Genomic DNA, 24,930 nt, shown 5'->3' on the forward strand with positions numbered 1-24,930 from the left:
CGGTTCAAGAAGGATGTTGATAAACCAGAGCCACGAACCGCTGCCGAAGGGGGGCACTAAGGGAGGAAAGGGCCAGGTCGCCTCCCCGGCTCTGCCCCCTCAGGCCTTGGCCCGTGTCCAGGGGTGACGCAGTGCTTCCGCCATGCGACACTGGGACTGGAGAGCCAACAGGCCACCTCCGTTTCTTAACCTATTCCACTCTTCAAACCGCGTTTTCCTTGATATCTTCTAAGTTTTCTTGAAGATGCGTCCTTCTCATGCGTTGTCACCTAGTTTGGTTTTTCTCTTTGGGAAGACATCTTATTTGTTTGTAACCATCACTTCTGTCCTCTTAAACAAGTCTGCAGCAGACCAAAGACATCTTCTCTCGCAAATTCAGAACCTGGAAATCACATTTCACCCCCCAAATCGGGTTTATCTTCACAAACCTATCAGTAACGGAAACTGTGAATTCTTGATTTGGGTTGGACTAGGTGATCTTGGGCTAGATGATCTCCAGAGGTCCCTTCCAACCCCTGCAATTCTGTGATTGATTTGGTTAATGTCCTCTTTTTTCCTTGTAGACGCTCTATGAGGAATGTCTATGCATGCGCATCTTGGCTGCTACAAATCGTGATGTATTTCCAACAAATACATGGGACAGGGAACTACTGGAGCGAGTCCAGCGTAGGGCAACCAAGATGATTATGGGACTGGAGCACCTCCCTTATGAGGAAAGGCTGAAAGAGCTGGGACTCTTTAGCCTGGAGAAGAGAAGGTTGAGGGGGGACCTGATTAATGTTTACAAGTATCTAAAGGGTGGGTTTAAGGAGGACGGAGCCAGGCTCTTTTCAATGGTTCCCAGCGACAGGGCAATGGGCACAAGCTAGAACGTAGGAAGTTCCGTTCAAATACACGGAAAAACTTCTTTACGGTGAGGGTGACAGAGCACTGGAACAGGCTGCCCAGGGAGGTTGTGGAGTCCCCTTTTCTGGAGATTTTCAAGACCCGCCTGGATGCAGCCCTAAGGGATGTGCTTTAGGCACTCGTGCTCTAGCAGGGGAGTTGGACTAGATGATCTCTAGAGGTCCCTTCCAACTATGAAGATTCCGTGATTCCGTGAAATCAAGAACATTTTGCTGAAGGAAACTCAGATGTGTGGTCGATTGGTCGTGACCTGCACACTAATGGTACTGCCTTTTCTTCTTGACAGCACAAGGCGTTACGTGATTCACAGACAAAAAAAAAATTAATTTTAAAAATGGCTGCTATTTAATTTTCTCCTGCTAAATTGTTTTTAGCCTTCTCCTTCAAAATGTTTTTAATGAAATGCTTTCCCAAAACGTTTTTAATGAAGTGTTTTTCACCCTGAAAGAATTGTGGACAGGGACAACAATTAGTGTTTTAAGCTGGTATAATAAAACACTGATTTTATTAATAGTCTAAGGAAAATACAAGACACTTAACTGTAGGCCAAATGGATGATAACAACATTCAAATTTAAAAAAAAAAGTCAGATTATTTTTCATCAACTTTGACAGAATGCCAAAGTAGAGTTTGTTAAAATGGGACGTTATTGTATATTCTGTTTGTTACTGGGATGAAACTTGGGATACTGAAATTTCGTCTTTTTGAAGCTAAAACTTACTTCCTGAATATAAAACAGGAACAACTGGAGCTTAAAATGCCTCCCCAAGGAAAAGAAAAGGGTTTTAAAGCAATATTGTCGCAACCCCGCTATGTAGAAGTGAGCTGTGGTAATTTTTGTAGTGCACACCTTGGTCTGTGGGGAGAAGCCTGTGGGTACGCTCCTGTGTGGGCAGAGTGGGAACGGGCGCTCTCAGCCTCATTGATTTGGGACCCCATCCGTTGTCCTTCTGACCAGGCTAAAGAGGTGGGGAAGAAATCGGGACATTAAATCTCGCCTTTCTCCTGCTCTGGAGCGAAATTTTGCCTTCTTTATTGAAAAAGCTTTCCTGGACTGGCACTTGCCAGGTCGTGACAGTGAATTTCACGGCTTGCCTTGCCCCCTCTCCTGGATGGCCTGGAAGAAAGTGCTGCAGCGTTAACCTGCTCAGGCTCCGAGCAGGATGGCCAAAACAAGGGGAGGATGTACTGCTCCCAGATCAGAAACTGTTGCCGGCATCACCGCTATAATTTTATTATACTCGCAGGCGTATAGAGAAGATGTGAAAACTCCCGCAGCTACTAAGTGTGAAATAACGAGAGAGACCAGGCTTGTCCAAATCCAGAAATTTCTACTGATTTCTACTCTTTGGCACAATTCGCGTGCTGCCTCATGGTGTGAGCGCCTAGGGGTGTCTCCAGCACCTGTTTGATGTAGGTACGGGAGTGCCCTGAACAGGTGCCCGAACGAGTGCACCGCACATGGCACTTTCGAAGGTATATTGTGCCCTGTTACCAGTGTCGGCGTGTTGCGGCTCGCTGATTATTAGCATGGGGGTGCCGCTGACGAACCCAAGGCAGCGCACAGGCTTTGCCCAGGCATTTTGGCGGGTTACTTGACCCAATCTTTGAGACAGAAATAATTCGCAAAATTTTCTTAGCCTCGCGGGTGGTTCTGAGGAGTTTGCTTTCCTTTTGTTGCCTTACAGCAAAAAGGTGATGTATATAATTTTACCAGGCAGTTTGTTTCTACTAGGAGGCGCTCACGGACCTGGGATTGGATGCGCCTCTCCACCCGCTTCCAGATGCATCCCGGGTTTGTGTTTATCCTCCGAGGGCTGCGCATGGCTGAGCTTAAAACGTCTCACAGCCCAGGGAATCGCGGTCCGCCTGAGACTCGGATGCTGAGGCCATTCCCTCTTCCCGATTTAGGGAAGCGATGCTTGTCAGGGTTCCAAATTTATGGATATTGTGGTGGCTCAGCGGTGTTGTCTGCACAAGTAAGTGCAAGATGCAGAGGCATTCCCTGAATTTCAGATCAATGCGTTAGACCGGTAAGCAGAATGAAATCAAGTAACAAATTATTCAATATGCAATGCAAAAGTTAATGTAGTAAGGTTGCGTTAAAAATAATCTGTAAAAACAAATAAAAAATAATTTGCAATAATCTGCAAAAGCGTGCTTTCTTCTTTATGTACGTAGGACAAATGCTTGCAGTTGTCCCACTCTCGGTGAGATTCCTGCGTGTGCTTTTTGCTGTCTTTGGGCCTCAGTGTGAAAAGCATCCAGACCATTTCCAAATCCAAGAAATATTCGTAGCTACGGTTTATCCACCATCCCGTTAGATTTATTTGAGGTTATTTCATTTTGTACAATTCACGCTTGATGTTTTTTTTATTGCTGCATCGCGTTTCTTGTGGTGCGTAAACTAATGGATAGTAGTTTCAGGAAGGCTGGGCGGTGATCTGAAAGGTGCTGCTTGTCCAGCAAGAGCTTGCCACAGGGTGCCTTTATTTCCAGACCCTGCTAGACCTCTGCGTTCTTGCTCCTGGCCACGCTACAGAGTGGGGTTGGCTCCCTCCAGCTGGTTTCGTGATCTGCCTCCTTCCTCCAGTGTCCTCCGCCCCACTTCCCTTGCAGAGAGAGACTCGGTAGACAGCAAAAGCTCTTTTATTGACAGGTCAGAGCACGGCTCGGTTTTGCAGTCCTCCATAGTGGCCGTCCCACAGAGTCCCTCACTTCGGCAGAGTCTGTAGCAGTATGCCCTCGGGAGCGCCGATTTGTGGTGGCCCTTTCACTCTGGAAGAAAAGGCGGCACGCTTGGGCTGATGGATAGAAGAGCAGGAAGCCTGACAGCCCCCATCCCCACCGGGCTGTCCCTTCCAGAGGGACGTCGCCCGCCTCTCTCATCAGGCTCCACGCGCAGGGCGGGATGGAGCCGACTCACTGTGCCTTCTCGATGTCCTCGATGCCCTCAGGCAGGCGCACGTTGAGTGTCTCCGGGAGCAGGAAGGCCACCGAGCCGCAGCACACTGCTACCCCGCAGTAGGTCACCTCGGGCAGAGACCTCCACACCTCATCCAGCAGAAACACAAGGGGGGCCAAAGCCCCGCCGAGGCGTGCCACGAAGGAGGTGTACCCCATCCCATTCTGCCTGGAAAGGTAGGGCACCGTGGTGGCCCAGACCACCACGAGAAAGAGATAGTACTTCTTTCATGTCAGACCTTGGGAAAAAGTGCAGACCCTTTGCCCCTTCCCCCTCTTTTTCTATAAATGCAGAAGCTTTCCCCACCTCCAGGTTTTTCCTCTGCCGTGCTTTTTCTGGGGAGGTTTTTTTATTTCTTCATATCTTCCTACAATGATAATATTTCTCAGAGAGTAACTGTAGCTGCTGTGATAAATAGATCTATATCTGAGAGAGAAGTTCCCCACTAAAAATACCTGCTCTAAAGTTGTTTCTGCTTTAAATGGCTACAACCCTGTAAGTCCTCTGATCTGCTGAGAGCAAACCCAAGTCCCTCCTTCTCCCAGGTATTTCCAGCCAGGTGGCATGAACTAGAGATACCTGTGAACACCTTTGGTCCTGCTGTAGCAATAAGCCTAGGAGAGCTTGGAGAAGAGGCCAAAAATAAGACCTGGGACCTAGTCCACTTACTAATTTTCAGGGGATGGGTGGCATTTCACGCCGACAACAGGCGTGCCGGGACCTACTTGCACATCCGCAGAGCAAGCGCTGCAGAAGGAACCAATGTTTTTGTCTTTACCTGTCAGTGTCTTTGAGCACATGCAAATACAAGCCCATCTGAGAAGAAAAGTAGCAGATGAGCATGCCCACTCCGGTTTAAACGCGCGTCGTTCCCCCCATACAACACACCAGTGACAGTTAAAGGACTATATGGCAGAGGAGGGTGCTCTGGGCAGGGAGGGACAGGGGTGAAGTAAGCCACAAGCCCTGCCGTAATCAAGAGAGGTTTTCCAGACTTTCACAAAGAAACCAGTGAGGCCGTTCCCTCCACCCGCCTCAGGTATATCCCAAACTATGCTGATGCTCAGTCCGGTTTTATGTCACCATTACCTGGATATTTCATGAAGAAAAAGCTCTCTTTTTCCTCCCGAAAGTCTAATTAATCCCTGCTTTAATATCATCTGAATTCCAGAAGACTGTCAAACATGTAGTAGTATGTCCCCCTTATAAAACTTGATATTTCAAATCATTATTTTGGGGGGTCTTTTAACAGTTACTGGCAGATTATCAGAGGGAATTAAGACTTTACTGAGCACAGATGCCTTATGGAGTTCAAAAATCTTCCCACACGGAATACTCCTCACCTTTTGATACATCTTCCTACCAACATAACCGAATCACACATAAGCCACGTAAAAAAAAAAGGGTAGCTTTCTGCTCCTTTCTGGTGAGTATGTGTAATCCCTAGAACCTGCTACTTGTAGAGGCAAGGCATCAGGCCCGCAGTCTAGCCAACAGCACGTCCTGCTGTGCTGATGTGGAAGACCTGAGGGTGACATCCCACCGAGGCTCTGGTTGTGCCCTCAGGCACGTGGCATCTCTTACCTCAGTACGGTGGGGTAGAGCTCCGAGGTGTACAAGAAGACGGTAGTGAATGCAGCTTCTGAGAAACCTTTGCCCATAATGGCTACTACAGAGCGCAGGGAGGTGAAGGCTAGGAGGAAAGAAGAGACATTCATGACAATGGTCTAAGAGCAGCCTCTAGGAAGAAGCTTCTTGTGGCTTCAGGTACAAGAACGAAGAAGGTTCAATGCTCCTACAGACAAAACAGGGAGCTTCATAGCCCTGGAGCTGCTGCCTCCAAAGTCTGGTTCAGTAAGTCTGGTAACTATTAGCCCAAGTGGGAGCTGAACTGGTGAAAGGATAGGTCCTGACATTTCCCATTGGATAATGTCTATAAAAAACCCAGGCACTTCACCTTTCTGTCACTGGACCCTTACTAGCCACTTCACAGTGACTGGAGACCATCTGTTGCTCCCAGATGTTAGGGCCAGCCCACATTAGCAACCTTGACCCACAGGAGGAGGACATCTCCATACAGAGTTGCCTGTGGGCAAGATCTGCTGTTCTCTAGCACTGCCCAGAATGGAAACCTCCCCTTTAGCAAGGACTGCGTATAGCAGAAGAGCGGCTCACGCTTGGGAATGATGACGTTGGCTCCTATGCATAGTCCGGTCAGAATGAGCGCCCACGCCTGACTCTGCCGTCGCCCAACTCGATTCACCAGCACGTACATGATCATCTTGGCTGGAATCTCAATGATGCCAAAGACAAACTGGGAGAGGTACATGTTGAGCCCAAAGCCAGTTAGGTTCATGCTCATGCCGTAATAGGAGAAGGCAACGCCGAACCTGCAAGGAGCGTGTGGAGATGGGGATTAGGGAAATCCAGCCGGGGAACTGCAGGACAAATCCCCTGGGCAAAGGGACACCGCTTACCACACAGCCCCAGAACACAGAGAGATCTTCCGCAAGACTGGTGTCCTGAATAAGCTGATGTAGGAGTAACTCTCTCCTGGCTTTTTGTCTGTTGCCATCCTTCTGAGAGCCTGAGAGAGGTGGGAAGAAGGTAATAATAGCTCAACTGCTGTACATTTAGGATCCAGATATAAACCCTAGACAGGCTGGGGCCGGTGCCCTTCCCAGCTCCGGCTCCGCCTTGCATTTTCCATACATTCCCATTGCAGAACGATTCCCTGGGCATACATTATCAGAGGCATGTCTTCCTACAATTTTATAGATTGCCTACCGTTTTAAGCCTCTCTTTCCTCCCATGGCCCCTGCTCCCCTCGTACCCACATACCCTGCGTGGCAGAAAGGGTTGCAGAAAAATGTCAGATCATGGTGTTAGCAAAGTCAGCGTTGGCCAGTTGCACCCCCTTCCCCGTGTGGTTGCCTGCCGTTGTGCCAGGCCTCGGGCAGGAGCTGACAGCGAGCTGCACGCTTTATGCATTTGTGTAAAGTGTGATTATTTATACATCTGTTTATACGGATGCAGACTATACATAAAAAAGTCAGGCACTGAGAAGTGAGAGGAATTTGAGCAATGGAATTAGGGGCAAGTACCAGGAGAGTTGGTAAGTTCTACCCACTGGCTGAGACGCAAGAGAGTCACCCAACTAGAGGTCTGCAATGCAGGCAGCTGTACCTAAGCCGGTTGCCGTGGGCTCCCTGTGCAGTTAATGGAGATCTCCAGTGGGAGTGATGGAGTCATTTTATCCTAGAGCAAAGAGCTGCGTTCGGTCAGAAGAACCGCTTGCTAGCCTCCATCATTCATTAGAGTGCAGACTGTAAAGGAGATTGCAGACAGTGATGGTGTGGACACCTAATGTCGGGAGAGGTGAATTCCTCTCAGGGCAGCCTTGCTTCACCATGTCCAAAAATCATCAGGGTAGGGCAGTTACAATTAGATTAGGCAATGAATCACAGGACACCTTGAGGAGAGAGTCTGGTTAACTGGTTGCATGTATTCTCAAATCAATCCCCTCTTCAGAGAAAGCAAAGCCTTGGCCCAGGCTTTTGCATAAATACTTAATCCCAGCCGCAGAGCCACATAGGGAACCTACAACTTAGATGGATGAAGAGGGCCCGCAGCGTCTTGGACCAGAGGATCATCTTCTCCAGTGCCTTGTCTCCAACAGCGTCCTGCAGTGGCGCCTACAGAGGAGCCGGGCAAGCGTGTAGAGATATTCCCCTAGAAATGTCACTGCCTCCAGCCGGTCAGGGACTTGCTGAACCAGACAGGGTGTCTCTCTGTTTAGCACCTCGATGATCGTTTCCTACATTATCTAGTGGTTTGTTGAACCCAGGTTTTTCTTTTATTTCTGTACAATCATCTCTGGATCTGGTAACTTGTGTTAATACTGCACTACGGCAAGTATGTTATTTTTTTAAACTTTTACCTTCTTTTTTTTACCTTTTTCATGGACAAATAATAAGCCTTTTCATCCAAATGCATAGGATGAATCATAGCACTGATAACAGACTGCTTCTGCAATGCTGAGAATTTCAATGTTAGACTCAAGTTACCCCGTTGGCAGTCTGTCCTCTCTTTAAGTTGCACAATTTGCTATTAAAATCGGTAACGTAAGACGTTAACATGGAAAACATCTTCCATTATGTATTGTTAGCCAGATTTCGTGGTATGTGGAAGGACAACTGGGAGAGCCAGAACAGCGAGAACCCCACGAAACTTAAAATGTACATAATTCAGTGATGGCTGGAAGGGGGAGGAGGGTGAAGGAATCTGCAGACCTACAGCATCACCTACAGTTAAGATGGTGCTGAACAATTATGGGGGCTGGGGACTTGCGGAAATGTTTAATAAAAGAGGAATCCCAGCCCAAAGAGCTCTCTGGTTGAAAGAATTGTACAAATGAAAGAAAGCATTAGGAAAGGGAAGAGGACAGCTATAAGTAACAGCATGTTTTACTAGGGAAGAGCTAAGGTTTTGTTTCTAGTTGCATGCTACCCTTCGTAGATTTTGGATGAGTGACAAAGCCTTTCATACTGAAAAAAGAATTTCACACGGGGAAATTCCTTAATCAGTTCTGTAAAACAATGCTACTAAACCTGGGAGTATGTCAGTAACGTGCTGTGCAATTATCCGGAGATTATATGTCCTTCAAAGTTCAGTCTTCTGAACTCAGGAAGACCAGTTGTTACCTTAATAAGCCATCAAAACACACTGATGCACAGTCAAGTCAACTCAACGAGCCAGAATCCGGCAGTTCTGTGTTGCCTGCGTGTTTGGATACGGACAAGAAAAATAAGTATGTCCCTATAAACCTGATGAGTCACAACTGCAAGCCTTTCTTGGTGGTGGTCCCGCGGTCACAGCGTGGCGTGACTTGGTGCAAGGCTGTGATAGCGGGGAAGCCCCAGGTACATTTCCTCGCCCCAAGAATGGTATGAGGCTGCAAGCCCATGCCCTTCCTGGTGAAACACCGCACTCCGAAATACAGAGTCATCAGTCAAGGCTAAACGAAAGAGGTTATAACTTGTTGTTTTCACATGTTTAGTCAGAGCTACTGGCTTGATTAAAGGCAAGGAAGAGTCATGCTCGGCTCCTGCCTGCCACAACCAGTAAATTCATAATTTCTCACATGATGGAACGACATGTTTCTGTTGTAAATCAAAAGGGCTCATCGCCTCTTCAACAGATATTAAGAAACTGCTTTTAAAAAAGTGGCGTGCTGGCCAGGACGGGGCAGCGCTGTGGATGCAGGAGCACTGGCTGCACGCAGAGATGCAGCTGGACCGTGACAGCAAAGCACAAGGCTCCTGCGCTGGTGCCAGGGGTTTCCCATCTTCCTCTTTTGGTAAGAGGAAAACCAATAGACGTTAAAGGAAAGATTGATGTTTAATGAACTACAGGCTTCCGTACCCACCAGATTTCACAGCTGGGCTTTGTTGCTCTTGAGAAGGTCGAGACCAATCATGTGGACCAAATTAGTCAGAGGTGACGGACGTGCAGCCATCCAAGCCTGGCTGTGGAGGGTGGTTGCGAGCGCTGACTACGCTCTGGTGTCTCTCCAAAGGGAGAGATCAGCTCCTGCCTGGCCCTTGAGTCCTCCCTAGAGCTGGGATGTCACTTGAGCTTATCACCATGCCCTGGAGCGACCAGCATGTCCTTAAGTAAGTGTTATGGACCAAGGTCTTGACATTTGTGAGTCTGAATGCAAAAATACATTTTTAAGATAGAACTCAGTACAAGACAAAGACCTCCAGATCAGCCTCATACCTTGAGCTTTGGAGCTGAAAATAGCTAGCTAGCTATTTTTCTGGGTTCTCCTTCCCCTTTATTTGTTCAGTCATCTAGATGAGCATCTTCACTCCATCCTTTACATCTCTGGGGTCAAGCAAAAATGGATTCAAACCAGTAGGTACCTGCCTGCTTTGCCCAACGCCTCACCCTTTAAATGCCACGTTCCTTTAAAATTGCTGGCAGAGCCACGACTGACTTGAGAGCAGAGCTTTAGCCAGGGGAAAAAGCTGATTATGCTAAACGTTCTTCATAGCCACATTCACCGCTGGGGCACTAAGGCTTCCAGTTTGACACGTGCTCTTAAGTGCAGCCTGAGGTGGACGAGCCTTTACATTTGTGGATAACTCTATATGCAGTATCTCAAATGCAGTATGAGAGAAAATACACTAACTACATCCTATTAACGTGCGTCTGCTCTCTGCTAGCACTTGTACCAGCGCGTGGCCAACAATATTTTTGTTTGCCGTATTTTTTGAGGCTGGGCTCCTCTCTCGCTGCATATTTAGTCCCGTGTCCAGTGCATCGAGGCTTCTTGTCGTGGCAATAGTGAATGGAAAGGCACTCCACCTAATGGAGGGGATTTCTGGCCTTATGGGAGCTGAGCCGCTGCTTTATCTTAGGGAGCGGATGTAGCTCCTTCCCGGGGTAAAACGGAGCGTGGCTCCCCATGGACCACAGTGCCCCACAGATCACATCGCAGGCTGAGCATTACTTCAGGTATCAAATAGAAGTAAAATAAGAGAGAGAGAAAACGGGAGAGGAAGAACACGTGTCTGGATCTTCAGTTTCTCACCTCTGGTGAGACAGCGAAGTCTTTCCTTCCGTTCATTCTTGCACATCTAAGCAGATGCCTGTGAGCTTGTTTCACTTTGCCATTGGCTATGAGCCACCGGGCAGACTCTGGGACCCACCTGGTGCGAGGAGAGAAGACAGTGTTCCTGTTGGCGCTCCATGTTTTCCACCCCACACACATGGCCCTGGCCAAAGAGAGGGGGTCTCCTCTGTGAGACTTCAACCTCAGCTAAAAGCAGCGACTGTGGTGCATGAGCATACGAGTAACGGGACAACCCTGTTACACGCACATGCTGTTCTACCCTTAATGGACTACAGCCTGACCATTGAAGTCTATCCAGCCAAAATTTTTAGCATGTGATCTTTGATCGAAGCTCGACTTTCCTGAGCTGGTTGAAGTTTCAAACTCCTATCGGTTAAAATTGGCCTCGGTGTTTATATTTACAGATTCGTGCTTTTTGGGACTCTTTTAAACTTTGAAATTGTAGGATATAAAAAATTACTATGCAGAAAGGAATTAGCGGGCTCTATACTTACTTTGCTAATGGCTAAAATTGTTTGGTTTTCACAATAATCACAGCCTTCTGCACACCACGGTCAACTGGGGTCTAAATCATTGGAGCTGTGGCCCCTAGTGAAGTATCCATGCTAGTCATTGAGCGACAAGGGATGCTGTACTGCTCTGGAGCTAATTAGCAACTCTGAGCGGTCTGCGTAGCAGACCTGTGTAGGGTGGGAGTCCCGTGACTCTTATTTTTCTGTCTGTTCCAGCAAAAGATCCAGCACTTGTCACAAACTAGCATCTGCAACTCCCTCTTCTTGGACTTCTCTCTGATCTTGCATCTGGTTGCAGTTCATGGCTACGTGGCCCTGTTTGTCCTGGAGCTTCCCAGGCCACAGTGCAGCCCATCTGGCCTAGAGGGTCCGTGGCATCTTGCGGGTCTGCATAGTGGCCAGGGTTTGGAAGACATTGGAAATACCCCACAGTGGCTACATTCTGTGAGAGCGGCCAACACCTACCTCCTGCTACCCAAATCTGTCCCCCGCGACAAGTAGGAAACAGAATCTGTGGTTCTCATGGAAACTTTCAGCTGAGCATCTTGTGCAGTGAGTGGGAAGACTTACAACCTTGAAGAAGTACGTGGGTGTGAGGTCTACTGAGGTCATGCAGTTGTCAAAAATCTCTCACTGGAGTCTCCCAGTGGAGCGGGCCGAGACCAGTCCCCTGTAAGCTGTTGGTGATTAATGTGCCCTGAATCAGGTTACGAAAAAAACCTAATGAACAACCGCTGTCACTATTCAAGCAGCAGCTGCAAAGGATGTGTAGAGCAAAAACCTTTGCAGAGCTGGTCTTCTGGAAAGTTCAGGTCTCCTTCCCAAAAGCTTATAACCCAATGCACCTTGGGAAATACAAAGAGTGAAAGGTGGCATTGTGCACTCATTGCCACCATTTCCAGAGTGTAATGTTATGTCTTTTGGTTGTCTAATGTCTCAGCTGAGTTCTGACGTTGTGTCAACAGTATCTACAGAGTGTGCTAAATTAGATTTTGATTCCATACGTTAGGGACTTTTAATTATCCAACAATCACTGACCTCTTGGGTGCTTGAATTGTGATCAGACTACGGTGTAATTTGTTGGAGAACTAATCTCCATAAAACGCATTAAAACGAGAGAGAAAAAATAATCAGTTATCATGGAAAAGGTGGGTCCAAACGTATCTGCGAATTTCAGCACTTCCCAGGACTCAATTTTTTATGGCTGGTTGTCCTAGAGAAAGAGCAAACAACTCAAACTAAAAAAGTCAACAGAACGCATATTTCAGTTGCGTTGGAGTCGATCGGTGAAGTGTCAGATGTAACTCTTTGCCAGAAAACTCTCATCACCAGTAAAACAATACGTATTTTTTAAGCCGTTGATTAACAACAGCATGAGTTTATATCCCATTTTTTCATATGTGTTATTTGAGATTTTTCTGCTAGATCTGTGCAGCTATTTAATCTACTGCTTCATGCTCATGGACAGACAAACCGTAGGCTCTAGAAGCCTCTTTGATGGCAGCTGAAAGGCACTTTAGCATTTGGATCTCACTCTTTCTGCTCAGCGATGAAGCACATAATTTTGGGGTCCAAGTGTCTAACAATCAGAGCTTATTCTGCCTGGTTTCCAGCTGGAGCTCCCCGTCGCCCTGAGAGACACAGCTGTGATTTCTGCCATGTGGTCCAGCACCGCACCGATGTCCCAAGAGGAACCAAAAAACCACCCTAAGGTGGAGGAGACCCAGACCCCCATTTCTGAATGTTTTCAGTGGGGCTGTTGTGGGAGTAGCTTCTTGCTTATTTCAACACGGGACTTTTGTCCAGCCAGGAAATGGAGCTGCTTATTCAAAGGACTGGTTTGGATCATCGAATAAATTGATCCAATACACTTCACGTTACAGTCACAGCATGAGGGAATCAGCCCTCTACTCTAGTCCATGTTAATACACGAAAAAAAGAAGAAGGAAAATGAGTTGCTCTGATTAAATGAACTGTCTCACATTTTAAGGCTTAAGAGATGTCGGGTATTTCTTAAGTAAGGCTGCAGGAGGCAAATAGCCCACAGCAAGCCAATGCGTTTGACCTGTCAGGATGGTTACATGGCTGAGAAAAGCCATGGGAAGCGCAGAGATAAATGCACCTGACCTAGCCTGCAGATGCCATTGGCTCGTATGGAAAAATTGGTACCAGAGGTATCCCCCCCAGTGAGGCGGGGACAGAGGATGGACAAATTATTTATCTTGAGTCTACCTGGGATGAAAGCAAGGGACCCGGCTTGGCCTTGCCGCCCTTTACTGGGATCTCTTTGCTTGTTGTGAGCGCATCTGACAGCGCTTGCGGCACCAAATCCTGCTCCTTTGCCCTGCAACCTCTCCCCCAAATGCCTGTCCTCAGCCCCAGTCCTGCCTCCTCCTTGTCCCCAAGGCCGTGGTGCGACCTTGGCTCCTGGACTTGCTGGAGGTGAGGAGAGATGAAACCCAGTTTCCAAGAGCTGCCACCTTGGAATCCGAGTGCAGGACACAGGCGAGTCCCGCTCCTCTTTGGGTTGCCGGAGCCAATCCTAGGACTGGCGTTGGGACGTTTTACAGGCTCGCGGAGCAGAGGAGGCAAATCACAGCCCGCTCCCATCCCCACCAGCCGCCCGGCTGCAAGTCACTGCACTCACCACAGGCAGACGATGCTCAGAAGACAAGGTCCTGTTACGGCTACTAATAGCCAGTGCCATTCCCGCACCAAGTACGCTACCATGGCCAACAGCATGTTCCCAATGCTCCAGAAGATGCTAGTCAGGATCCCGGTGAGGGTGCGGTGCTGTATGTCCACCCACTCCATCCCTGCAAGAGGGAGGCAACGTTCAGCTGGGACACACAGGGCTTCTCCAGGAGGGGGTCTGCAGGGCTTTTTAACAAGGGCGAAGCAAGGTAACGTCCCTGGTCTTCTCCTCCAGGAGAGTTCCACTGTTTGCCCAACATCTGGCACATTTAAAACCTTCATCAATAATGCTTAACCTCTTGCAAAGCTGCAAGCAACTAAAAATAAAGCCTTAAATGAAGAAATAGTGGTCATAGAGTAAGAAACAGTGCTAAAAACACCTTAGACGACACTTTTTTTTATCCCATTCAATAGCATTCAAATGGTCGTCTTCATCAAACAGATAATTTTTTTTCCCTAACCATCTTGGCTGCACAGTTTCCCATTTCTCTGCCCACTCATTATTCCAGATGAAAGAAATATATTCAGATGAAAGAAATATATTAAGATGAATTGTCGTTCATGTGGAATCTACCCGCAGCAGATACTAATGCACATGTGAAGGCAGAGCAGATGGCGGTCTCCTTGTTTCTGTGTGTGAACTAAAAGCCAATTTTCCTACAAAGATCTGGACGTCTTGCTACAACCTCTAACAATTAGAAATGTCCCTCCCAAGCTCTACTTTGCCTTGCTGGCATCATCCTTTATCACAATAAAAAAGCCATAGCAGGCCTTGGGATTTGTGAGGTCTTGTGTGGACTTCTCCAGTACTGAAGCCATATTAGCTTGATTTTGGCTATATTTGCAAAAATCCTGGAAATTTTTGCGGCACCTCTAACTTGCTCTTGGGAACAATGAGTCTTGCCAACTGTATCTACAAAATCACCCAGTGCTCTGTTGGGTACCCTGAAATTTGGAGCTTGTTTTTGTTAGATAATTACCTAAATTCTTCAGCTTCAGTTTTGCCTAGCTCTGTATGATTTTTTTTTTTTTTTTGGTGATTCTTTCCCCCTAACCTTTCTAAAAATAGCAACCGTGAACTTGTGAAAATGGTGAGCAACCTCAGGTCTGGGGAGGCGGAAACACCCTGCAAATGACACACCGTCCTCCTCCTGCTGAGAACACTGAGCGACGCCGACGAATTGTCTCAACAGTCTGTTGGAAGGGTGAGAACTCAGTACCAGAGGAAAGGGGCAGATGCTTTGGTCCGTGGCTTTATCGTACCACTGATGATCCCCCTGATACAGGAGCTGGGCAGCGTGGATTGCGAGTGTTAATGTTGCAACAGCAGTGCTAATAAGTGGTTGTTGTATTTTGAGTAAACTTAAAGCGCTAATTAGCCGAACAGAAAATTGCGATTCTCGGATCCTCCCAAGCGGGATGCTCTTTTGGCTGCCCGTAGTGAAGCTGCACACATACCCCCTGTTCCTACTAGCTCTGCCCTGGCTAGTAGACAAGTCCCTACCTACCCGCTGCCTGGCAGGTGTCCCACTCTACGACCGGGCAAACCCACAAACTCCCACGAACTCACCCAAAGGCAGTACGATGAGGGAGACGCCGCTCAGGGCCACCCCGGTGAGGGTCCGCGTGACGGCCAGCATGCTGTAGGAGACGGAGGCGGCGCTCAGCATCCCGAACACGACAGAGCACACGAGCGACAGCAGGAGCATGGTTTTCCGTCCGAACCTGCCACAAGCACAGGCTGGATTACAGCGGCTGGAGACCTATCTCAGGAGCAGGTTTGAAACGGGGCAAACCGGAGATGTGAGAAGGAAAATGAAAATGTTGCCTGCTCTTGCACAAGACGCAATGCCCCGGGGAGGAGGAAACAGCCCTGGGTATGGCCGGTGCCACCGTGGTGCGGTCCCATTCAGAGGGCCAGCCTGCCCCATGAGCATCGGGCAGCCAAAACATTATATCGGGCTCCCTTGTTCAACACCGCCATCAAATGCAGTGGTGTCGGCTTGAAATCCCATGCTGCTGGCACACCCTGCTCCCTCCAATGGCTGTCCCCATGCCAGCGTGTCCTCCTCCCATGGCTCACTCAGGACAAGCCGCTGCCACCGCTCTGGAGGAGGAGAGCGAGCCGTGACACATTCATCCTGATCCGTGGAAGGAAAACAAAGATCCCAAAGGAAAATAAAAGGAATCCAATCGTTAGCCCACGTGTGCAAAGAGCCCTGATGTCCTAAGGGGGTCTATGAGGAATCTGCTAGGGGGTTGTTCCCCAAGGGTTTTGGAAGTTGTAGGACCATCTTACCCCTGGTGCAGAGTCCTGTGTGGAGAGTGTGGAGAAATCCAGACTATCAAATACACACAAATGCACATGTATACACACACACACAGAGCGAGAAATATGTGTGTATGTATTCCTACACAACCCATGAAAATCTAAAACTCAAAATGGAGCACAAGGCATCGGTCTTCTGATGGACATCAGGGCTGCATGTGACAAAAGCTGAGATTCAAACTGGAGTAGTAAATTGACCCCATCAACAGGTGATGTTCAGTCTATCGGCGCTGAAATCCTGGTCTGACTCTGGCGCTAGGGCTCCCTTAGTGGCCACCTGAGAAGGATGATGGCAAGAACAGTTGCTCCAGGGGCAAAAATGATGCGCCAGGACATAATGCCACAATAGCATTCCTAAAAATGATCATAAATGACATCAAGCAGCGGCCAGTTAATGAATCCACCGGAGGGAAAAAAAACCAAACCCTTGTGGCTTGGGCCCAGGCAGTTTCCTGGATCTGCTTTGAAATTTGAGCAGAGCCAGTTTGCAAAAGTCATCGTAATGCCCCTGGGTCGCGGCAGCAAACACCCAGAAACACACCAGAGCTGGATCCCCTTTCCAACAGGATAACTGCCTAAGGAAGAAGATACGTTTTTTTAAACGAATGCTTCTATTGAAAATGCGGTAGGAAGCATATAAAACCATAAGATTCCCCGCAGTGCGCAAGGCAGCTATTTATGGAGCCATTACTAGATTGTCTCCGCAAACGCACGCCACCTGCTAGGGAAACCAGAGGCGAGCTGGCAGGGTTGGACTGCGGGCTACAGGGAGGCTGCTAGAAATAATGCTTTTAAAATCGTCTTCAAAGGGAGAGGTAGGAAAGCACTGCCTCTGGAGGATTAAATGTGGAAGACGCAATAAAAGGCGCAAACTGCGCAAGCAGAAAAACGCATTATAAAAAAAAAAAAAAAAAAAAAGCCATTTTCATAAATATCCCAATCTGGAAGTCTGCCAAAACATCATACAGCCAATCCGGTACAAGGACAAGGTACAAAAGAGTATTTGGAAAAGAGCAGACAAAGGGGGCTTAAAGGAAGGATGGGGAGGGACTCTTTATCAGGGAGTGTAATGATAGGACAAGGGGTAACGGTTTCAAACTGAAGGAGGGGAGATTCAGGTTGGATACTAGGAAGGAATTCTTTACTGTGAGGGTGGTGAGGCACTGGAACAGGTTGCCCAGGGAAGTTGTGGATGCCCCATCCCTGGAGGTGTTCAAGGCCAGGCTGGATGGGGCTTTGGGCAGCCTGGTCTAGTGGGAGGGGTTGGAAGGGGTTGGAACTACATGATCTTTAAGGTCCCTTCCAACCCAAACCATTCTATATTCTATGATTCTATATATTTTTTCATATATATGTTCACAGAGAAGTTTGTTGAAAGGTTTACCGGGGTAAAATTTGTCAGTAGAGATGTTCTCAAATCCAAATGTCTGTAGAAGCTTAGAACAAAACGAACCCAAACTAGCAAAATGCCGGGACCAGATGGTTTTCACCCTGGGGCACTAGAGATTGAAACCTCTGCCTTACGGTTAGCACAGAGAAGCGGGACCTCTTCTCCCTTAGAGGAAAGGAAGGTTGCCAGTGGGGTTGCTTTTAAGGGGTTTTAGGGGAGAATGGGGGCTATGACACCTGAGGTTTAACAAACTTGCTGCAGACTTACGGGATGGACTGTCCCCACTGCCGTTACAGGGGCTGCAAGCCTTTCCTGACGTGACCTGCGGGCCCTGTGGCCAGGTAGCTCAGGCGGCCAGGGTCTGCTCCAGGCTGCTCACGGGGACACAGCTGGCTCTCAAACCCTCCGTAGCCGCTGTTTTAGCAGACTGAAGGGTCCTGCTCTGGCTAATTGGGAGTCAAGCCATAACTTGATCTTTTTTGTTAGCTGCTCCGAATTTTCTCCATTTCTTCTGTACCCTTTTGAGACGGGGAAGGAGGGGGAAGGGAAATCAAAACTGCACGCAGTATTCAAGATGTGGGGCCGCCACGCATTTGCATGGTACCGCACAGTGATATTCTCTTTAATTTTATATTCCTTTCCTAATGATTCTTAATTTTCCATTTCCTTCCCCAGCCACTGCTCGTTGCAGAGTGGATGTTTGCCTGGAGCTGTCATAACCCCAAAATCTTGCTCCTGGGCAGCTATGCTCAGCTCAGAGGCCTCGGTTTTACATGAGAAGTTAGAATCAGTCACAGAATCACCGAATCACCGAATGGTCGGGGTTGGAAGGGGCCTCTGGAGATCATCTAGTCCAACCCCCTGCCAGAGCAGGGTCACCCAGAGCAGGTGGCACAGGAACGCGTCCAGGGGTGGTTTGAATGTCTCCAGAGATGGAGACTCCACCACCTCTCTGGGCAGCCTGTGCCAGGGCTCTGCCACCCTCCAAGTAAAGAAGTTCCTCCTCCTATGCTCAAGCTTGTGCCCATTACCTCTTGTCCTGTCGCTGGGTGCCACTGAAAAGAGCCTGGCCCCATCCTCCTGACACCCACCCTTTAGGTATTTATAAGCGTTGATTAAGATCCCCCCTCAGTCGTCTTTTTTCCCAGACTAAAAAGACCCAAATCCCTCAGCTTTTCCTCATAAGAGAGATGTTCTGATGTTCCCATCCAGTCACAGGGTTCCTTAAGCTTCTTCTGAGGTTCTCTACACTCAGATCTCATCCTTACCAGCCTGGGCACTCAGCATCAGCTCCCCACTCACTCCTTTTCCTGATAATTTATAAACGTGTTGAAAAGCACACAAATCCAAGCAGGTCTCCCTCCATTGTCACAACTGAACACTCACGTCTCCTTCCTGGCTTTTAATCAATTATCTAGTCGTGCAGAGCCCTTCCTTCTTATCTTAGGGATGCTCAATTTCTGTAGGAGCCTTTTGTAAGGAAACTTCTTGAAAGCCGTGTAGATGGTATCTCCCCTATTCAGATGCCCGCTGGCACATTCAAAGAAACCCAGTACATTTGTAAGGAGCGAATCTTTTGCAAAACCCCCGCTGATTCTTCACCAGTATCTCATATCTACCCGTGTAGCCACCGACTCGATCTTTCAGAAGAGTTTCTACTCATTTCCCCAGAACGCATAGACATCAGGCTGCGCGCTACGCAGCTCCTGAGATCTTTTTTGGAGATTAGGTTAAAACCGGTTTGATACGTGACGCCTTCCCAGCTCCCTGCTGTGGAGGCCACACAGCGCCAGCAGCGTTCCAGCTTTTTCATCCCAAAGGTCCGGTGGGGCTCTAGGATGGGCACCCCCTGCTCCTGGCTCTTTACTGGCATTCACCTGGTGTATTTCTCCGTGCCTTCTTCTATCAGCTTATTTCAAATCTCCAGCTCCAACACCTGCCTCTACACATTCTCCCTCTGAGCACAGGCTCATTTATGTCTCACACTGCAGCCTTTTTGTTTCCAGATGCTCCTTTTACACACCTTGATCTTCTACTGGCCCTTCCCCCTCGCAACCCATTTGAAAAACAAATTATTTTTTCATTTTGCTCTCGCAGAGACCTTCCCTTCTGCCTTATTTTGTCCTGCTCCTCTGCGTGATTCTGAATTTCTTTCCCTCCAGCTGTGCTACAAAACCATTTTAGCTACGAAGCCAAGGCACGCAGTTTGAAGATCAGCCAGGTGTCTTGGGTCCTTGTAGAAGTATCCTGATATATGCAAAGATATGGACGTAAAAATGCTCATCTTCAGCACTAAATCTCTGGGTTCTTTGTAGTGTGAAGCTCATTCCCCTCTGCCGCGCGGCGGTTTTGCAGCCCGCTGCGCTGATGCTTGTTTGATCCCAGAGGAAGGAAATTGGGAAGCAGTTTCCTGCGCAGGAAGCTCAGACGTTAAATAATGAATCGCGTACGGTGAACAGCACACCCTGATCGCACGCTACATATTCTCCGGAAGGTTTCCTGCTTCTGCCGTTTGCAAAAAAATATTTCATTTCTTAACTGATGCCCTTTCTAGGTTATTACTCAGGCTTTTTTTCAGGTTTACATTATCACGTTCTAACATGTAATGAGAACGAGCAGATTTGTTCCTGTTTTCCTCATTGCTTCAGCTCTTCCTCATGGAATGCCTCCCTGCTCCTAATAACCTCCTTTACCCTGCTTCTCTAGTAGTGACAGTCAGGTTTTGCTTTCTGGAGACTCTTTTTTCCCAGGTAAGGCATGCATTTGGTCTGAGCCCCTCACCTGGGGGTCCTTAACCAATTTGCATATAACTTGCAAGGAGTTAACCCTTTTAGCCTCTTGTTTTGGCCTTGTTTTAACCAGCTTTCTCTTTTTGTTTTGTTTGTTTTTTGGTTTTTTTGGGTTTTTTTTAGACGGTTGTTTTTTCCGCAATCGGTTTCACAGCCAGTAGATTTTTTTTTTTTCCCCCCAGTTTTTCCTGTTCCCGCAGCAATGCTCACCACTGCATCGTGGTGGTCATCTCACTCCTAACCAAGGCCAGAGCTGCTGCTCTGGTGGGCTGCCAACCGTCTGCTCCGTTAATTTAGCCAATGCATTGCTCCCTGGTATAACTTCAATCCAATTATCACGTGAGAGGCTGGATTCTCCCTTTACGATTGTGTTTTCTCCTTTCTCTCCCCCCTCCGATTGCCCTTTGCAGGCCACGGGTTTGTGAAATTCCCGTTACGAAACTGAAGCCCCGGAGGAACAGCCTGACAGGGGTCGGACCTGTCTGAAAGGTACCCGAATACCACGGCCCCCATCGTGACGCCGATGAAGAAGAAGGTTGCCGTCGCCTGGTTCAGTCCGCGCTGCTCGCACACGAGGTCCCACTGAAACACAAGGACAAAACGACACTTAGTGCCCGGTTCGGCCTCTGTTGCCTTTTCGAACCCCTTCCCTCCGGCGGTCAGCCATCCTCTCTTGCAATTTATATTGCCCAAATCCGACGGAGGGGTAGAATCCTGCACTAAACCGCACACAAGGCAGTGCTGGAGGCCTGAAAAAAGTGAAGTTGCATCTTAGAAAACTCAGAGGCCTCCCGGTTATCTGTCCCCACTGTGATAGCCTGTCTGCAGACACTTGTTGGGCATCGGAAAGCTTTCCTGGGTACCACTTACTATGGAGAGAGAGAGAGACCCCCCTTTTTCCTCTCCTGACCCCTGCGATAGCTGCTTTCAACTCGTCCCGGGCACGCGTCTCCCCTGTCTCCCTCTGTCATGCCCTGGGACTGCCCTGGTGAGACGGGTGTTTGCAGGGTGCCGCGCTGCGGTGAGCTGTGAGACGTGCCTCAGCCTTCGTTAGGGAAGGTGGCGTTGATAATCAGTTACTGCTGCCCCGGACAGATTCCTTTGAAGTTGCCCGTTCAGGGGGGAAGGAGGAGGGCAGAGGGGGAGTCAGACCAAATGCTCGCTCCTGGTCCCTTGAACATGTCCCGAGGCCACCGCACCACGAGGCTCCACGCGCAGCGTCCGTGCAGCGGGGCACCTCCCCTGCCTTTTCCCCCAAGGGCTGCTTGACACCTTCCTCCCTGAAACGGTGCAGGAATCAGGTGGAGACCTGGCGCACATCGGACCCTCACCTCCATGCCCGCCGAAAGCAGGGGTGGTTGGGAGGAGGCACCAGCTCTAGGAGCTCCTAACTTACTGATTTCTTACTGAGAAGTTGGTCTAGACGTTCTTGCTATTTAAGTTAATGAGCATCATTTTACTTTCTCGGAGGTGCAAATGTCGCTAATCATTACAGAGTGCTGTGGCCAAGCTGCAGAGTTAATTTTCCGTATGTGCCAACTTGGCAAAACCTCATTTAATCATCAACCCGGCCTCGCAGCCTCTCTGACAGGTCCGGCCAGACCTTGAGCAACCTTTCTTGCTGCCAGAGCAAAAGACCCCAGAGAAAGCCCCGACCCCTTGAATGTGTCCTGAGGCCACCGCACCACGAGGCTCCACGCGCAGCGTCCGTGCAGCGGGGCACCTCCCCTGCCTTTTCCCCCAGGGCTGCTTGACACCTTTCTCCCTGAAATGGTGCAGGAGTCAGGTGGAGGCCTGGTGCACATCGGACCCTCACCTCCATGTCCGTCGAAAGCAGGGCTGGTTGGGAGGAGGCACCGGCCCTGCTCCCTCTGAGACGATCATCTGCCACCATTTCCAACCCAACCATACCCCTTTCATCTGACCAAATTCTCCCCTTCCCCAAGACCTCCTGTGACTTGGGCCGCTTTTCAAGAAAGGTAAAGCATTAACACCCAGAGGTATCACTGTCAGCCCTAGCAAAGCGTTTCGGAAGGCGGGCGGTTAATGTTTGATGGGCAGGGACTTTAGGCAGGCTCAAGGTTATGGCTGGCCGGTGTGCTGCATCTCAGCGGGGGGTGGGCCGTGGAGAGCACATCTGGCTTGACGGTAAGAGACACGGGTGGTAAGAGAAAAGAGGCAACACAATGCTGGGGAGGAGAGGGGGAAGCTGGAGATCAGCGAGGAGGGGCAGCCAAGGGAATAGAAGTTACGAAGTGTTTGGAAAATCAAGAAAGCAAGTCAAGGGCTCACATGAAATCCTGATGGGTGTAATCCTCTGCAAAGCCCAAGCATGTAGGAAATCCTATATGTGTGTCTTCACCCCGCTCCCCCCCAATCTCTCAATCACTTGGAGAAATTAAGACACTTAATTTTGTGTCTTTTAATTTTGTGGGGTTGGACTAGATGACCTTTAAAGGTCCCTTCCAACCCAACACATTCTATGATTCTATGATCCATGGTTATACTGAGAAATGTTGACTTCTAACTATCACTCTAAGCAAGATGCTCATAATAGTAATAACGATAAATTTTGGCTTCTAACTCTGAGCTTCAGAGAGCTTCCCCATTCTGGGAAATCTTATCTCAACAAGTCATTTCCACTAGTTAAAACGCAAAGATTCCCCTCTGATTCTGCGCACCCAGTGAATACCTCTCCATCTGCTCCTCGAAACACCGAGATAATTTCATTTTCAGCTAGGTCACGGGCCAGGCGTTACCTGGGTGGAGATGGTTGAGGTGAACTGCGAGTGGTCGTAGGCCCATCCGTGCTGGCAGGGCTGGATGATGGAGTCGTTTTCTGGTCGCAGAGAGGAGTTGAGCAGCAGCTGAAACTGAGGCCGCGAGAACATCTCACAGGACCTGAAAGTGCCGTCGGGCTCCCGGGGGATGCTGATGAGCAGAACTTCCTCCACGGTGAGGTTCACAAATGCCTCCTGGTGTGGAATTGCACAGCGATGAGAGGGGGTAGCAGCAAGAAAATTGTGCAGCAGAAAATGCATGGGAAGGTTGATTCTTGGGAGGCAGAGGATAAGCAAAATCAAAATCTGGAATCTGCCAAAGCCGCCAATTTCCAGCAAGAGATCCTCGAATTTCATCTTTTCTGGGGAGTTTGCTCATTCAGAGCCTCTATGTACCAAGGAGCAGCAACACGAGCTTGAAAAGCCGTCTCTGTCCTTGGAGCTCAACTTCCCATGGCTTTTCATACAGCCACTTCGCTGGACTTTGAGACCCCGCTGAAAGGTTGTCAAAAGTCACAGAGAAACTCTCCATTTGGGGTAGAGCCAAAGGAATCATCTTGCGTGCACACCACACATCCATTTCAAGCGGACCCAGCACGAGGCGTCTTTGCTTCTGTTGGGGGAAAGGACAAGAGTCCTTCCCTCCTCTTGTCGTTTTCGAGAGGGAGATCCGTGTTAGGGAAGGAGGCCGTGGGAAGCGTGCTGTGAAAGCCCTGTTGTTTCTAGTGCGGGGGTACCACACAGCGTCTCAGGTGCTGCAACAGGCTCTGTCTGGTGTGAGCTGATCACCAGCCAGCCCACCTGGATCACAAAACAGGCCCCCAGGAGAAGGAGGGCAACCTGTGGTGGAGGGATGCCCAGGGGCACCAAAGCCTGGCTGCTGTGCATCAGCTAAGTGTTTTTCAGTATGGCTTGTGTCATGTCACGGCCTGGCGGCAGGGAGAATGGAGAGGGGTGAGAAGGTGCCCAGAAGAGGAGAGAGATGAATGGATGGAAGCAATCAGGGAGGTGAGCATTCTGGGGAGAAAGGGTGGGCTGTGGGTGAGGGCCACCAGCTCACCACTGTCATAGAATCATAGAATCATAGAATTGTTGAGGTTGGAAGGGACCTTTAAGATCATCGAGTCCAACCTTTAGCCTACCCTGACAAGAGCCACTTCTAAACCGTGTCCCTCAGTGCCCCATCTACCCTTTTTTTAAACACCTCCAGGGATGGTGAATCCACCACCTCCCTGGGCAGCCTATTCCAATGTTTAATAACCCTTTCAGTGAAAAAATGTCTCCTAATATCTAATCTAAACCTCCCCTGACGTAACTTGAACCCGTTTCCCCTCGTCCTATCACTTGTCACCAGGGAGAAGAGGTCAGCCCCCATCTCTCTACAACCTCCTTTCAGGTAGTTGTAGAGGGTGATAAGGTCTCCCCTCAGCCTCCTCTTCTCCAGGCTAAACAACCCCAGCTCCCTCAGTCGTTCTTCATAAGGTTTGTCCTCCAGGCCCGTCGCCAGCTTTGTAGCTCTTCTCTGGACACGCTCCAACACCTCAATGTCCCTCTTGTAGCGAGGGGCCCAAAACTGAACACAGTACTCGAGGTGGGGCCTCACCAGTGCCGAGTACAGGGGGATGATCACTTCCCTAGTCCGGCTCACCACACTATTCCTGATACAGGCTAGGATGCTGTTGGCCTTCTTGGCCACCTGGGCACACTGCTGGCTCATATTCAGCCGGCTGTCAACCAACACTCCCAAGTCCTTTTCTGTCGAGCTGCTTTCAAGCCACTCTGCCCCAATCCTGTAGCGCTGCATGGGGTTGTTGTGTCCCAAGTGCAGTCCTCCAAAGGCTGGGAAAAGTGAAAATGTTTCCCCGCAAAGTCCCTTTCTCCACCTGGGAAAGTGCTTTCCCAGAGGACGTGCAAGGCAGTGATGA

The 24,930-nt window shown here is 49.0% G+C and overlaps 1 protein-coding gene across 2 annotated transcripts; it reads right to left on the reverse strand.

Moving 5' to 3' along the window:
* Positions 1 to 3,620: 3,620 nt before the first annotated feature.
* On the reverse strand, positions 3,621 to 23,362 carry SLC22A7 (solute carrier family 22 member 7). 2 transcript variants are annotated; one of them, XM_074578206.1, is made up of 10 exons: positions 22,985 to 23,362; positions 20,704 to 20,807; positions 15,288 to 15,442; positions 13,671 to 13,839; positions 10,470 to 10,587; positions 6,349 to 6,458; positions 6,047 to 6,261; positions 5,456 to 5,564; positions 3,838 to 4,039; positions 3,621 to 3,704 (listed from the first exon to the last, which is right to left on the reverse strand). In XM_074578206.1, the coding sequence occupies exons 1-10, from the start codon at positions 23,360 to 23,362 to the stop codon at positions 3,621 to 3,623; spliced, it is 1,644 nt and encodes a 547-aa protein (XP_074434307.1). The 2 variants fall into 2 exon arrangements, with proteins under 2 accessions (XP_074434307.1, XP_074434308.1); XM_074578207.1 differs by having other exon boundaries at positions 3,621 to 3,684; positions 3,833 to 4,039.
* Between the last annotated feature and the right edge of the window lie 1,568 nt (positions 23,363 to 24,930).

This window comes from Larus michahellis, chromosome 3, assembly GCF_964199755.1.
Source record: "Larus michahellis chromosome 3, bLarMic1.1, whole genome shotgun sequence".
Classification (NCBI taxonomy): Eukaryota; Metazoa; Chordata; class Aves; order Charadriiformes; family Laridae; genus Larus; species Larus michahellis.